Source organism: Schistocerca serialis, chromosome 9 (genome assembly GCF_023864345.2).
Source record: "Schistocerca serialis cubense isolate TAMUIC-IGC-003099 chromosome 9, iqSchSeri2.2, whole genome shotgun sequence".
Lineage (NCBI taxonomy): Eukaryota > Metazoa > Arthropoda > Insecta > Orthoptera > Acrididae > Schistocerca > Schistocerca serialis.
In genome coordinates this window covers 407,548,580-407,564,277 of record NC_064646.1, presented here as the reverse complement: position 1 = coordinate 407,564,277, position 15,698 = coordinate 407,548,580, and the positions used below count along the sequence as shown (strand labels likewise).

At 42.6% G+C, this 15,698-nt stretch overlaps 1 protein-coding gene across 2 annotated transcripts in view; it reads left to right on the top strand.

The window, feature by feature from the left end:
• Window positions 1-13,260, top strand: part of LOC126418629 (trafficking protein particle complex subunit 3) — a 35,134-nt gene extending 21,874 nt beyond the window's left edge. For both annotated transcript variants that reach the window (XM_050085473.1, XM_050085474.1), the window contains exon 4: window positions 11,425-13,260. In XM_050085473.1, coding sequence (XP_049941430.1) covers window positions 11,425-11,544 — 120 coding nt within the window. In that variant the 3' untranslated portion in view covers window positions 11,545-13,260. The remainder of the gene's footprint in view (window positions 1-11,424) is intronic.
• Window positions 13,261-15,698: the final 2,438 nt, after the last annotated feature.

Below are 15,698 nucleotides of genomic sequence, written 5' to 3'. Positions count from 1 at the left end.
TTCTGTAGGACAGATTCCTTGGAGACAACCTAGCTTGCTTTTAGGATTCCTATTATGGCTTTTCGCACCTCGTCCCATTATTTTACATGACATATTTAGTTTAACTTATATTTGATCCCCTCATCTAGGTTTTCAAATTCTTTTACAGACTGTATGGGCCATGTGAGGAAAGTCTCCCACTACGCAGCATGGTAGCCAGTACATATGAAGGGGAGGGGGGGTTGTCGGGTACTCACACGGTGGTAAGCCCACCCCCCCCCCCCCCTCCAGATCATGCATGGTTCACGCTATTGATACCCAAGCTGTCACCTCTACATGCTTTCCAAGAAGTAGGTGCCTGTCCATTTGGGAGCACTGGTACTCTGGGCACTGTTCATCAAGCCAGGTAGCCTTTGTTCTGGCTGGGTGGCACCTCTGGGGAGAATCCTCGTTCAGAATAGGCAGCATCATAGCAGGTATTTAACAACATGAAACAAACAATGTTATCAACCAGTGGCCTTGAGGCTCTGGAAATCTCTTCAGACAGACCACAATCATTAACATGTTAGAAACTTTACCTCCTTGACCACACAGTGGAAGAGAAACAAAACCAAATGCCTTGCAGATATTTACTATTCTCAGTTTCTGTTCTGTGCCTGTCACTCTACTAAGTGAATGTTCTCTGTGGAGAATATTAAAAACATGTATGGTGAGCTATCTTCCTTAAGTAAATTAAGAAATGGTTTCATCTTCATTAAGATGATTAAGATTCTACCCAGTCCCAACTTTACTCTCTTGGAAACAACTTGGTGATGTACCTTTTACCATAATGCTCAACAAGGACTTAAACATGGTATTAGGATAAATTTTTCACCAGGACTTAATACTGTAGATATATGAAGATTTCCACAAACACTTGGAGAGCGAGCAATCCACTTTGTATGTCGAGGCCTGCAAGAAAACAAGTTTGACACCAGTGCATTCATGCTTGTTTTAGAGATAGATTTGCTTTGAGAGGAGGTCAAAATCGTGGTTTACTGCTGCGATGTGAAGCCATATTTCCCATCCTTGATGTGATGTTTTAAATGCCAGCACTTCATGCATATTTCTTCCCTGTGTTCACACAACCCAGCTTGTGCAGACTTGCCAGCCACTCATGAAAATTGAGTTGTGCGAATGACCACCCAGAACTGTATTGCCTTTATGAAGGAACATAAAATCCAGGAACTGAAGGTTACAAATCACCTCTCACATTTTGAAGCTGGGCAAAAATATGTTTGATTGTATTCAGTCTCTGTGATATTGACTTTTGCGACCACTGTGGCCAGGTCTTTGACAGTACCTGGCGCATGTACTCCCCTGACATCACTCTCTGTAGTCACGCACTTAACTTGACCATGGGGGCAATAGACCATCCCCTCTCATGATTCCTGCAGCACCGTCGTCAGTATCCTGCACTCGGTCAGAGAAGCATCCTCCTCCTCAAGTGCCTACCTGTGACAGGACACCCGTTCAGGAACCTTCACTCTGAAAATCCACAGATCAGCAACCCACCACCAACCACTTGCTGATGGAGCCACAACTTTTGGGTCCTAGCGCTGCCCACTCTTCTTCCATTTCTACACCCACAACAGATATGCCCTCATGAGTCGAGACCACCAAAAGATGTGAAACAGAAAAAGAAGAATCAAAGAGAATGCTATTCCAGTGACCCAGGAGATGCCAAATCCTCCCATGCTATTAGATTCCAAATTGATATTTGTTGAGGTTGTTCCGTGACAGGTGACAGGTGATCATGCAACATGACCTGTCCTCCTGACCCTTTCATGCCCCCTTTAACCACTAGACACTCAAAGCTATGGTCCAGTGGAAATGCATGTAATGGATATTACTGTCACCTGCCAGAACTACAACAACTAATGTCCTCTTGTTTCACAATCTGTGTTGCTCTCAAAGAAACACAGTTCACTGATGACCATTCTCTGACTCTGTGAGGTTATTGTGTATTCTGTCGGAACGATACTGGCCCCAAGAGAGCACCTAGAGGGGCCTGTACATTGGTTCACATAAATGTCATGCATCGGTGGGTGACCTCACATATCTCGTTGGAAGCAGTAGCAGTGCAAGTACAAATTACACCAGAGGTCAGCATTTATAATATTTATTTACATCTAGGGAGGTGACTTATTTACCTTGAGATGCAGATCTTAATCCAACAACCCCCCTCCCCCTTTTCTCAGCAGTACTTTACTGCTTCACCTGAAAGGGACCTTCTGTTTGACCAGCTTCTTTCCACTCTCAATCTATGTCTTCTTATCTATGGTATTCCTACCCACTTTAAAGCTACCCACCTTTCCAGCTACCAACCTTGTGATCTCTTACCCCAACCTCATGGCATACTACAATGGTCACTGTGCAATGATCTTTGTGACAGTGACAAGTTTCAAATTATCCTGTCGCTTTCTTGTTGTGGCTTGATGGACTTCAAACCACAGTGAGCTCTTCAAAGAGCCAGCTAGCAGTTAGAGCCAGCTGGCAGTTGTATACCATCATCTTTACCCCCCTTGTCAGACTGCATTGATAAGGTTGTGGAAGACTTCTTTGATACTCTCACCCACATTGCTGGAACCATCATCTCCCAATCTATGAGCCCACTCAGCTGTCAGCTAGTGCCATGGTGTACCAAAGATATTGCAGCAAGCTATTCAGTATCATCAAAGAGCCCTGCAATATCTCAAGTGACATCGTTCACAGATCGCCGTCATCACTTTTAAGTGGCTCTATGCTAAGGTGCACTATCTAATTAAACATACTGTCCTTGGTCACTTCCTTCATGCCAGTATATCTACCCATGTGTTGATTCTTGCAGAACACCTATGACCTAGTTTGCTGTTACACCGGCATCCTCTTCTTACTGGCTATCTTTTGACTGCATAAAAGACAAGGTAAATATATCCCTCTATACTTTATCCCTCATCATGCTGAATTATCTAATGGACATTTAACTGTTAGGAACTGCTTCAGGCCCTTGACTCATTCTACAACATGGTGCCAGCCCTGATCGATTCTTAATTAATGATGCAACATCTGAATTTTACTCAAACACTCCTTCTCAGGGTCTTCAGCTTATTTGGTTAGAAGCTGCTTTCACTTCTCAGTATTGTTATCCCAGTCCTTGAACTAGGCAAAATCCCAATGTCCATTGACAGCTATCAACTGATTAGCCTCACTGCTCTGTAATCTTCTTGAAAGGATGGTAGTCTGACAGTTGTGCTGGGTGCTCAGATTGTGGGGCCTCAACAGATCATGTCATTAGGTTGGGACCAGCAATCTGACAGACTTTTTCTAAATGGCAACACATCAGCACACACTTTTTAACCTACATGAGGCTTACAACACGGCTCAGCGCCATCACATTTTACTTACCCTCCATGACTGGGACTTAAACTTTATTAGTCAGATTTTATCCCCAGTTGTTTTGGTGTAGAGTTGGTGTATCACTCAGCTTCCCAGGGGTCCAAGAGAATAGTATCCTGCAGGGATCTGTGCTGAGTGTTACACTCTTCCTAATCACTGACAATGAGTGATCACTCCTGTTCTGTATGTCAACAACTTTTAAATCTGGCAAAGCTCATATATGTAGCCTTAGCTTTACATTAGCTCCCAGGTGCCATCTGCCTGCACTTGGACCCTTTTCAATAGCTTCCATTTCTCTGTTTCAAAAACACATGACATGCATTGCTGTCATTGTACAATGACCCATCCCAATCCAGAGCTCAGCCAGGTTACCCAACGCTTGAATGTTGTTGCAAAGTCCTGAGTTTTGGGACTTCTGATTGAAAAAAAAAAATCTGACACGGCTGTGGATCATGCTACAATCTTCCATATTTACTGGGCCTGGTCTTGCCACAGTTAGATTATGGTTGGCAGGTCTATGGCTCAGCAGCATATTCAGCTTTGAAATTATTGGATCCAGTCCATCATCATAGAGTATGACTGGTCACTGGCATGTTCCACACTAGCTCAAGAGACATTTTCCTTGCTAAATCCTGAATCTTCCCTCTTTAGTCCTGATGTCACCAACTTTTGCTCACTAAGAGAAGCAAGAGGTCAAGCAAACAAGGAAGTCTGCTAAGAAAAAGGACCCTCCAGTGGGCCCAGCACCACCACTCCCTACAAATTCTACATCCGTGGATGAGGTGGAGATCTTGGCGTCCCCTGAGGCCCTGGATCTCACTGATGCCTCATCCTCCATAGGAATGGATACAAATACTCAGTCGGTGACAGCAGGTGACCCTGAGGCATAACCTGCCTCCTTGCATGCTTCATGCCTCCCTAGCCTCATGATAATGTCATCCTCCAGTGCATTGCCTTCCAGAAAACCTGGTTCCCAGCAAAGCGGACCTCTACGCTTCGCGGCTATAGGGGATATTACAAGAACCGTAGCGACCATATTAGCATGCCAGGTGGAGTTTGTGTCTATGTCTTGAACTCAGTATGCATTAAACCTGTTACCCTTCAAACCCCTCTTGAAGCTGTGGCTGTCAGATAAGTATGACGTAGGAAATGACTGACTGCAATGTTTCCTCCAGATGGTGCAGTACCCCTGAACGCATTGGCTGCACTGATTCATCAACTTCCTAAATCCGTCCTACTTTTGGGAGATTTTAACACCCATAACCCCTTGTGGGGTGGTGCTGTGCTTACTGGCCGAGGTAGAGATGTCGAAACTTTCCTGTGTCAACTCGACCTCTGCCTCCTAAATTCTGGGACCCCCACACATTTCAGTGTGGCTCATGGCACTTACTCGGCCATTGATTTATTCCTCTGCAGCCCAGGACTTTTGCCATCTGTCCACTGGAGAGCCCACAATGACTTGTGTGGTAGTGGCTACTTTCCCATCTTCTTGTCACTCCCACAGCACCATTCCCCCAAAGTCTACAAAATGTGCTTTAAACAAGGCAGACTGGGAAGCTTTCACCTCTGGTGTCACCGTTGAATCTCCCCCACATGGTACCATCGATGTGGTAGTTGAGCAGGTCACTAGAACAATCGTTTCTGTGGCAGAAAACATGGTCCCATGTTCTTTACGGTGCTCCCAGTGAAAGTCAGTACCTTGGGGGTTGCCAGAAAGCACTGAGGCCATTAAAGAGTGTCAGCAAGCTCTACAACAACATAAGTGGCACCCTTCCCTAGAGCACCTAACAGCTTTTAATTGGCTTCTTGCCCGCTTTCACCAGCTTATAAAAAGACAGAAACAGGCGTGTTGGGACAGGTACATCTCAACCATTGGGTGCTATATGTCACCTTCCCAAATCTAGACGAATATCAGATGTGTTTGTGGGTACCAGACCCCGACAGGTGTTACTGTCACTAACATCAATGGCAGGTTATCTGCTGACACAAATGCAATTGCCTAGCACTTTGCTGAGCACTATGCTCGCGCCTCCGCATCAGAGAATTATCCCCCAGCATTTCGCACCCTCAAATGGCGGATGGAAAGAAAAGCCCTCTCGTTTACTGAACGTCACAGTGAACCCTATAATGCTCCATTTACAGAGTGGGCGCTCCTTAGCATCCTTGCACATTGCCCCGACACAGCTCCTGGGTCAGATTGGATCCACAGTCAGATGATTAAACATCTCCTGGGTCAGATTGGATCCACAGTCAGATGATCAAACATCTCTTGTCCGACTACAAGTGACATCTCCTCGTCATCTCCAACCAGATCTGGTGCGATGGCATCTTTCCATCACAATGGTGAGAGAGCACCATCACTCCAGTGCTCAAACCCGGTAAAAAACCCACTTGATGTGGATAGTTATCAGCCAATCGTTCTCACCTACGTTCTTTGTATGCTGTTAGAATGTATGGTAAGTAGGTGGTTGTGTTGGGTCCTGGAGTCACGTGGCCTACTGGCTCCATGCCAGGGCAGTTTCCACCAGGGTCTCTCTACCATTGGTGATCTAGTTTCCCTCGTGTCTGCCATCAGAACAGCCTTTTCCAGGTGCCAACACCTGGTTGCCATCTTTTTTGATTTACAATAAGCTTACAACACGACTTGGTGACATCATATCCTTGCCACATTATCTGAGTGGGGTCTCTGGGGCCCGCTCCCGATTTTTATCCAAAATTTCCTATCGCTCCTTACTTTCCATGTCCAAGTTGGTGCCTCCCATAGTTCCCCCCGTATCCAGGATAATGGAGTCCCGCAGGGCTCTGTATTGAGTGTATATCTATTTTTAGTGGTCATTAACAGTCTAGCAGCAGCTGTCGGGCCATTGGTCTATGGGGGACTGATGACCTTAGGTGTTTAGTCCCCCTTAAACATCCCAACAACCACCACCACCACCATTGGTCTAATCTTCTCTGTATGCAGACGACTTCTGCGTTTCGTACTGCACCTCCGGTACTGGTGTTGCCGAGCGGTGCCTACAGGGAGCCATCCACAAGGTGCAGTCATGTGCACTCTAGCCCACGGCTTCCAGTTTTCAGCCGCAAAGTCATGTGTCGTGCCCTTCTGTCGGCATCTTACCGTTCATCTGGAACCAGAACTTTACCTTAATGACGATCCACTCACGGTAGTGGAGACATATCGGTTCTTAGGACTGGTTTTTGATGCCCGATTGATGTGGCTTCCTCATCTTTGTCAGCTGAAGCAGAAGTGCTGGCAGCACCTCAATTCCCTCCACTGCCTGAGCAACACAAACTGGGGTGCAGATCGCTCTGTGGTTCGGCGGCGCTTTTCAGAGTTGCGTTTACTCAACCCATTACACCACTGTGGCGGTTGACAGACAACAGGAGCTTTTAGGACGAGTCCACTGACCAGCATCCTGGTGGAGACAGGAGTCCCTCCATTGAAGGTTAGGCATGCACAACTGCTTGCCAGTTACGTTGCACAAATTCATAGTTTGCCTGAGCATCCGAATTACTGTCTCCTTTTCCCATCCATGGTGGTTCATCTCTCACATCAGAGGCCCAGGCCAGGGCTTAAGATTGCAGTTTGCGTCCAATCTCTTCTGTCTTAAGTGGAGTCCTTGCCTTTACCACCTATACTCAAGGACCTTCACGTACACCATCATGGTGTACACCTAGGCCGAAGCTTCGCCTGGACCTTTCACATGGTCCTAAGGACTCAGCTAAACCCGCAGCTCTCTCCTGTCACTTCCTCTCAATTCTTGACATGTACCTGGACCATGAAGTGACGGCTCAATGGCTGATGGTCACACTGGCTTCATGTTTGTTTCTGGAGGACATATTGAACAGCACTCCTTACCAGATGGCTGCAGTGTTTTCACTGCAGAGCCGGTGTCCATTTTTCGTGCTCTTGAGCGCATCTGCTCATGCTCTGGTGAGTCGTTTCTTCCCTGTAGTGACTTCTTGAGCAGCCTATAAACTATCGACCAGTGCTACCCCTGCCACCCTTTGGTAGTGACGATCCAGGAGTCCATCTGTGCCCTGGAACTGTCCAGTCGTTCCGTGGTGTTTGTGTGGACCCCAGGCCATGTCAGAATCCCAGGAAATGAACTTGCCAACAGGCCAGCCAAACAGGCTACACGGAAACCGCTTCTGGAGATAGGCATCCCTGTAACCGATCTGCGATCATTATTACGCCGCAAGGTTTTTCAGCTTTGGGAGACAGAATAGCATAATCTCAGTATGCACAACAAACTACAAATGTGTGGAAGACCTCCATGCAGGCCTCTTGCAGGGACTCTGTGGTTCTCTGCCGGCTCCGCACTGGCTAACACATGGCTACCTCCTCCGTCGCAAGGACCCACCTTGGTGTCACTGTGGCTCACATATGACTGTCGTCTACATCTTTCTGGACTGCCCACTTTTAGCCACTCTGCGGTGGACTTCTAACCTTCCCAGCATCCTACCTTTGGTGTTAAGCGACAATGCCTCAACAGCAGATTTATTTTTATGTTTTATTCGTGAGGTTTTTTTTTATTGTACCATATAAGGGTGGGCATTTAGCATTCTCTCAGAGGTCGCCACTCTTCCTCCATTTTAACTCTGTCACACTTTCTTTGCATTTGTTTGTCGTCGTGGTCATCTTTTCCCTACATTTGTTTATCTCACCTTGTCTTTTTGGGGTGGACATTTTAATGTGTTGCAGAGTGGCTAGCTCATCCTGTTTTATTATTGTGATCAGCCAACCCAGACCATATGCTCTATGGTTCAGTACCTTCATCCACTTTTTCTTGTGGTGTATGTTTTCCCTGTTTTGTTCTTCGTTCCATTCATTTTCTTTTTAGGTGTGGTGCTGGGTGTTTTTGTACCTTGAGCCTTGCTTGTGTCAGGAAAAAGGGACTGATGACCCTGTAGTTTGGTCCCCTTATACCCCAAACCAACCAACCAATCTTGCTCACTTATGCAATCACTATCTGACAATTTCTTTATCATCAAACTTATCAAGTTCTTTCTGCATACACGGGGCATTGACCACCTGACACATGCATGTGAATGAGATGTCCCAGGTGGAATGCACTTCGAGGCCCTCTCCAGAATCTTCACCTAATCTCTTTCAAATGTGCTCCCGGTGTTTCCTCTGATGTTTCACCTTGGTTAGTACTCAGTCCATGAATCAGGACTGATCTATTTCACAAAGCATAAGTTTCAGTGCCACTATGACCTTATGACATCCATTCCTCTACAGGAAAATCTGGGTGCTGCTGTCATATGGTCTTTAAAACCATGGGTAGGATGGGATATGCTTTTACAATTCCCACCAGTCAGGGACAGCATCTGTTGCTGGTAACATGTAGTGTTTTTTTATGGTGGGACTGACAGCAATTGACACAGCCATGCATTTTATCAAACAGACCTCGCTCGACTATGTTTTAATTTGTAGTGACTGAATGAGCAGCCTGCAGGCTATTGATTGAAGATATTGTTGTCACCCAATGATGTAAGTTATTCCTCTCTCTCTCTCTCTCTCTCTCTCTCTCTCTCTGACCTTAGTTGTATTGCCTGCTCAGTTGTCTGTGTCCCAAGTTATATGAATAATATGAATAGTGCAAGGAATGAGCTGGTGAACTGACGAACTTTTTGGCTGCAGCAGCAATTAGTTGCCCAAGGTTCTCTTTGGCGAATGGGGATAGCAATCTGATAAGTAATGTTTGGTTTACCCATATGTAACACTTTGACTCTAGCAGATCTGCAGTGTGACTGGCTGTGGGAGACGATGGCCACCATTGCATGCAAAGCCGCGGGTGACTCTCACCTGGCCTTACCCCCCTACTGACCTGATTATTACTCTCACCTTATTTTATTATTTATTGTTGGTCCTACTGATATCCATTACAGTTTTAGCCTTTTCGCTTTATTGTTATGAATCTCCTGGCTGTAATGCATCCTTTAATCTGTAACTGTCTTCGTATTTAATTTGGTTGATGCAGGGCCAGATGTGGGTAGGATTTCTCTCACCACGGATTAGCTCTGGAAGACCCCTCAGTAATTTCCCTTCGCTTTAAATTATTTCTCAGCTTTGGCATGCATATTGTTTTCAGGGCCTTTATTTTACCACTCTTACATACTTTTATAATACAGTCAAATTTCTGGCTGACGTCACTAACTCCAGATGAATTATCTCTTGACCGAGGCACCAATGACATTGGTGTTAAGTCCTTTAACCCTGAACCAACCAACCAGTTTTCATCTACAAGGAAAGGTAAATCTCATGGAAGTGCCTTTTTTTCCCCCCTTGAATAATGACCATGCAGGGACATCTGGCTGTTGTTTCTTCCACAAATGTTCCATAAACGTTCAAAAATGTACACCAACTGTTAAGAAGTTCTGAAGCTTTCCACTGTTGTTTACATTTACATTTGGTAATTATTGAGTTGAGATGTCAGTGCCATTAGTTGCACATGATTCAAGTACAGCTTTATGGGTTGCAAAATCTTCAAATACAGGGTGTCTGGAAAAATGTGTCACATAGTCCTATAGGAGATAGTGTTGGTCAAAACTAGAAGAAACGTTCCTGTAGTTATGTGTGTGCAAACCAATACCTGTTGAGGTAGTGGCTATTTCATTTGTGACAAGTAATGAGCAGTTTTCAGTGGTGAGATAAAGCAGGATTCACAAGAGATGGCAAGTAAATTATCACAGTACGCACATACGTGCAAATGCAAATCATTGAGCTGTCATGGGTCATCAGGATCACTTCAGTAAAATTTATGGGCAAGAACTGTCTATGACATACTCATTGGGCCATACACTTTACCAAACAGATTAACAGGTGCTGTGTAACACCAGTTTACACAGTGAATTACCAGCACTATTGGGGAACGTTACTGTTGCAGACAGAACTGACTGTGGTTTGTACCCTACTGGGCACCACAGCATTTTCATGTATCATGGAACAGTACCTCACCACAACATTTTGTGGGTGATGGATTGGTTGGTGAGGTCCAGTAGCATGGCTTCTCTGTTTATTGGAACTGACTGTTAGATTTCTAATTATAGGGACAATTAAAGGTATTGGTCTATACACAAACATCAATAGTGAGTAGATATTACAGGAGTGTGTAAGCAATGCATGCGATGCAGTTCAAATGGAGCCAGGTGTATTTAGGATTCACTGCAAAGAAGGGCTGGAGGATGTGTCAGGATGCATTGTGATGACATATGGTTCTGCAAATAGTGTTTAGTCCTGTGTAACAGACAAATGGGAATGAGTGGACAGATTGGCCCCTATCTTAACAGGTATTGGTTTCCAGATATATCATTACAGGAACTTTTCTTCTAATTTTGATTGATACTATCTCTTGTAGGAATATATGACACTTTTTACTAAAAACCCTCTGTATGTAATGTCAAATTCGTGCAGGTTGTCATTAGCTAGACGAGTTTTCACTGGATGTGTAGTCTACAGTAAAACCATGTATCACCTGCAGCTATAAAACAGCTGCCTAAATAGTATACACAAATCAGTAAGATGAAAATGTGAGCAACATATTGAAATGGTGTAAGCTTTGTGCAGTTGGACATGAGTTTGAGTGCATGGGAGGGCCATCTACTCCTGGCATCTGTTACTGATACACAAGGATTTGTCATTAGTTTCCTTTATATTACCCTCTTCCACAACAGCAGTGCAATTCATTGTCACTAACCATTCTACATTATTTTTTACAAGTGGATATTCTCACTCTCAGTATTTGTCTCTTCATCATTAAGGCTGACATGTTAGGAATAATTAGTGTGTCCTCATGAAACACTGTGATACAATACTACAAGAACTTAAACCATTAATTTCTATTACACTTTGCCTTGATTGTTATTGATGACATATATTTGATACCGAACAAAACACACACACACACACACACACACACACACACACACACACACACGCTTCTTTACTTACTTACTTTTGCTCTTTTGAATGCTAATAGAATAGTTTGCAAACTATATATTGATAATGTGTATTTGTTATAGGTGCAAATGGAAGTTACTTCTTGGTTTGTACAAGATCAGCTGAAGGGTGACAATGTAACTGAACTGCGCATTAAATTTGTGAAGAGACTAGAAGATGCCATACCAGCAGGAGAAGACTGAATGAAACTCTTGAGTTTTTTGAGAAATTACAGTAGGCATCAGAAAACCTCATGATATTCAACATTCCATTGTCCTGCAGGAAGGAGTGGAAGTGCTGGTTTTTTTGTCATTGTTTGGATCAAAACTGTAATGCCAAAAACGAGGCGAGAGAACCACATATGTGTGGTATAAGAAGCCCGTGTGCTATTATGTTTGTATTGTGTGGAAAGCAAACCTGATGTAATCGTGTTATATTGGAACATCTATCCTTCTTTGTTTGTCTGAGACAACCGTCAGCATTATTTCTTTTTGTCCTTGAAGCGCTGTATTCTGTATGACAGTATTTATGGAGTTTAGAGTCATTTTTGGGAGATGCAAGAAGTATGTTACTTTGTTAGATATTGAATTCAAATATATGTGCTTTCACCTTACTTTAAAGGCAAGTACTGCAGGACTTCTTATTAAGTAGTTAATGATTTGTATGTTTCCACAATATTTTAGTTACATAGATTTTGTATGGTGCAGTAACAAATGTTGTTTATAACTAAGTATTGAAAGAACTTCCAGGAATTTACGAAATTAATTGAGGTCATTAGGCTTTCTCAACTTATTTTACGTTCTCCCTCCCTTCTCTCTCTCTCTCTCTCTCTCTCTCTCTCTCTCTCTATCTATCTATCTATCTATCTATCTCATATGTACATAAAATTATAAAAATCCCTCCCTCCATGTTCTCCTTCTTTCCTCCACATATTATTTTCACCACCAAAATTAAACAAGGAGCTTGCTAAATAAATATTTTTGCAAGCACTGTTGATGTATAACAAGAAAAAGGGAGTGGAATGGTGCAAATTCATCAAAAATTTAAATAGTCTTTATTTGAGCAGTAGCTACTCAGAGTTTCCAGAGGATTTCGTGCTTTTTTTGTATAGGGAGGAAGGTGGAAAATTTCTGAAATAAATTGTTGGCTTCATTTTGCATGTTATATTCTCCTGAAACCTGGCAATTCTTCCTTTGATAGATGGTGGATGCATCCAACACAATGTTTTATTTGTTATTTTATGTTGTATGATTTTGTTCAATATATTTTAAAATTTAAATGGAGTTTTATATGATGATGTACCACAATTATCTTTCTTTCCACAGATTGTGAAAATATTTGAAATATTTTTCTGTCATTATATCAGTGATTTTTGTTGTATATATATATATATATATATATATATATATATATAATGGAAGGAAACATTCCACGTGGGAAAAATTATATATAAAAACAAAGATGGTCTATCGACCTGCCATCTTTGTTTTTATTTATATATATATATATATATATATATATATATATATATATATATATATATAGTCAGTCAGCTTTGTGTGTAGTATGTGTAAACATAAAAGGCTCTCAGTAATTCCTCAACTTTGACTCTTGCAGGTCCACTTGGTTATAAACAGCTTAATATGCGACTTGCTGCTTAACTGATTGAGAACTTTGGCCTGAGGCATAATTCCATTTTCTGTGCTGCAGTACTTTATAATTATCTTTTTTTCCCTCCTTGATTTGGAAAAGGAAGAGTGGCAGTCATTTTTTCATTTCATTGACGTGTTTGTGGTACATTTTTATACAACCATAAAGTCATAAATTTCTTGTATCCAATTGTATGTTAATTTGTTTATTGTTAATACATACAATGCAAATGACTGGCTAAATGTGTAAAATAAAATTGGAGACTTGTACTCAGTTACTGTCTTTATTTCTGAGGATAGTATGGAAATCTGTATATGTGTAAACAAGTGTGTGTGTGTGTGTGTGTGTGTGTGTGTGTGTGTGTGTGTGTGTCCAGGATCACTGCCCAAATCTCTGGATTGATTTCAACAAAGTTTGACACACAAACAGCAAACTTCGCAAGTGTCAGCGCTGTGGGGTTTATAACCTCCTAGCTCTGATAGGAATGTGGTCTGCCCTATCGAATTGCTTTGCGTGGAAGCTTGCACATCAGAGGGCAAGAAACAGTTTTCCAGCTCCTGATGTGGAGGCTGCCCAACATGGCAGGCATGTTGTGTTTGAGTAGTATCAGGGTGCTTTATTGGCCTGTTTTGCATGTGGATGAGCATGGCTAGTAGAAGGACAGGGAGAGAGCGGAGCAGGAGAAGATGGATAGTGAGAGAGAGTGGCAGGAGGGGATGGACATGGAGAGAAGGAGAAGGGGGAGGAGGAGATGGACAGAGAGAGTGGGAGGAAGGGATGAAGAGAAAGATGGAGGTGGGAGGATGTGAACAGATAGACGGGGAGGAAGAAGTGACCACAGAGAGGGGAGATGAGGAGATGTGTGGAACGTGTATGTGGGTGAAGCCATAGGGTACAGGAAGATTGTTTCAGGTTCTGTTTATATTATTTGAAACAAAATCTTGGAAGTGCAAGAAAATAATAGTGTTATCTGCTTCGAGACATATATGTCATCAAAGAAATAGAAAGTAACTCAAACTATATAAATTCTTGCATTTATGAAAAATTTTGCGATACTGCTGATATTTGATTTATGGCCAAGCCTGAGAATTATGACTTGGACCACGGCCTTACACCAGTAAATCAAATATCAGCAATATCGCAAATACTGGCCGTGAAATCCTACATTGTATGAGTTTTGGAATTACTGTGCTACACTAAATATTTTATATAGTGTTGTCCAGAAAGATGTTATCATTTATTTCGGATTGACTTTTATTTTATTTATTGTAATATAAAATCACTCACTATGTATACAAGTCCAAATGAAGCTAGTGCACTTCTTCGACCTTGTAATCCTTGGTTGTCAGTGCATGTGTGAAGTCTTTTCATCGTAATGGGCATAGCTCTTTCACACGTTTCCCTAGGTACAGAGTATACAACTGGTGTTATGCATTCTTTAAGACATTAAAGTCAGTAGGTATTGTGGCATACACGTGTTCTTTCACCACTCCCCATAAGTAGAAATCACATGGAGTCAAATCAGATGACCTAGGTGGCCGCGACAAAGGTCAGCCTCTTTCAGTCCAGCATCTACAAATGTTTCATCCAAATAAGTTTGAACCTTTAAGGAATAATGTGGTGGTGCACCATCTTGCTAGAAGTAACTTTATGTTGCGATAAGGAGGGGAAGATTATCAACAACCAGATCCTTCAACATGCCTAGGTAAGAATCTCATATTACAGTCTGATCATTTAAAAATTGTGGGGCAAGTACTCCAAACTTCGAAATACAGTACCATACACTAACTTTTGGAGAGGATTGAGCGTGACCTCTTAGTTCATGAGGATTGTCTGTATGATGCAGTTGTGGTTACTCACATCGCCGTTGACATAAAGAACTTAAAATAAATGTCTACATGTATAGTTTCCAAAAACACTTCTGCAGCTCTCACATGAGCAATTTTTGTCAGCATAATATAGCACCTGTGTCATGATCTCTCAGCTTTTCTTGGCATGATTGATTAATAGTGTGCTTCCAGGTGTTCAGCTAAGTTGCTGTTTTCCATTTTTTTGCAGAATATTTTGACTGACTGACCCAGCAGTCTTCAGGTGCTATGAGTTTTGCTTTTATGTGCAATTGCTGGCTGTACTCCAATGAGCTCTTAGATATTGTTGGTCTCATGCCCCTATTTATAACAGAGTGATGTTCCCGATGTCCACTGTGCCCTTTGATGCTCTTTTGTTTTACATAGCACCCACTGATACTAGGTAAAATGTAAATTCCCTCGGTGTTTTCCAACTCTGATGAATGTGATGATCAGTGAGGTTTTAATAAATTGAGTGCTGGACTCCAAACATTATTTAAATTGAGACCTCCATTCCTGTTTATTATGTTTTCTGACTTCTTAGTTTTGATAGACTTCATAATTATGCTGTCCCAGAAACTTGGCCTTCGCACCACAGCACTGGTCTCATCATATTTCAATTCACGATTATGTTTGAGGTAGTCCTAAGCAACAGCCGATTTGGTCAGCTGTTTTAGTTGGTTGTGCCACCGATATTCATTGCATCTCTCCACGACTGTTCTGATAGTCTGCCCAACATAAGCCATGCTGCATTCGCATGGAATACAATACACACTCGGCTTTTGCAAACTGAGATCATCTTTAACATTACAAAGAATACTTTTTATTGTGGTGGAAGAGAACAAACTACACTGAATGCC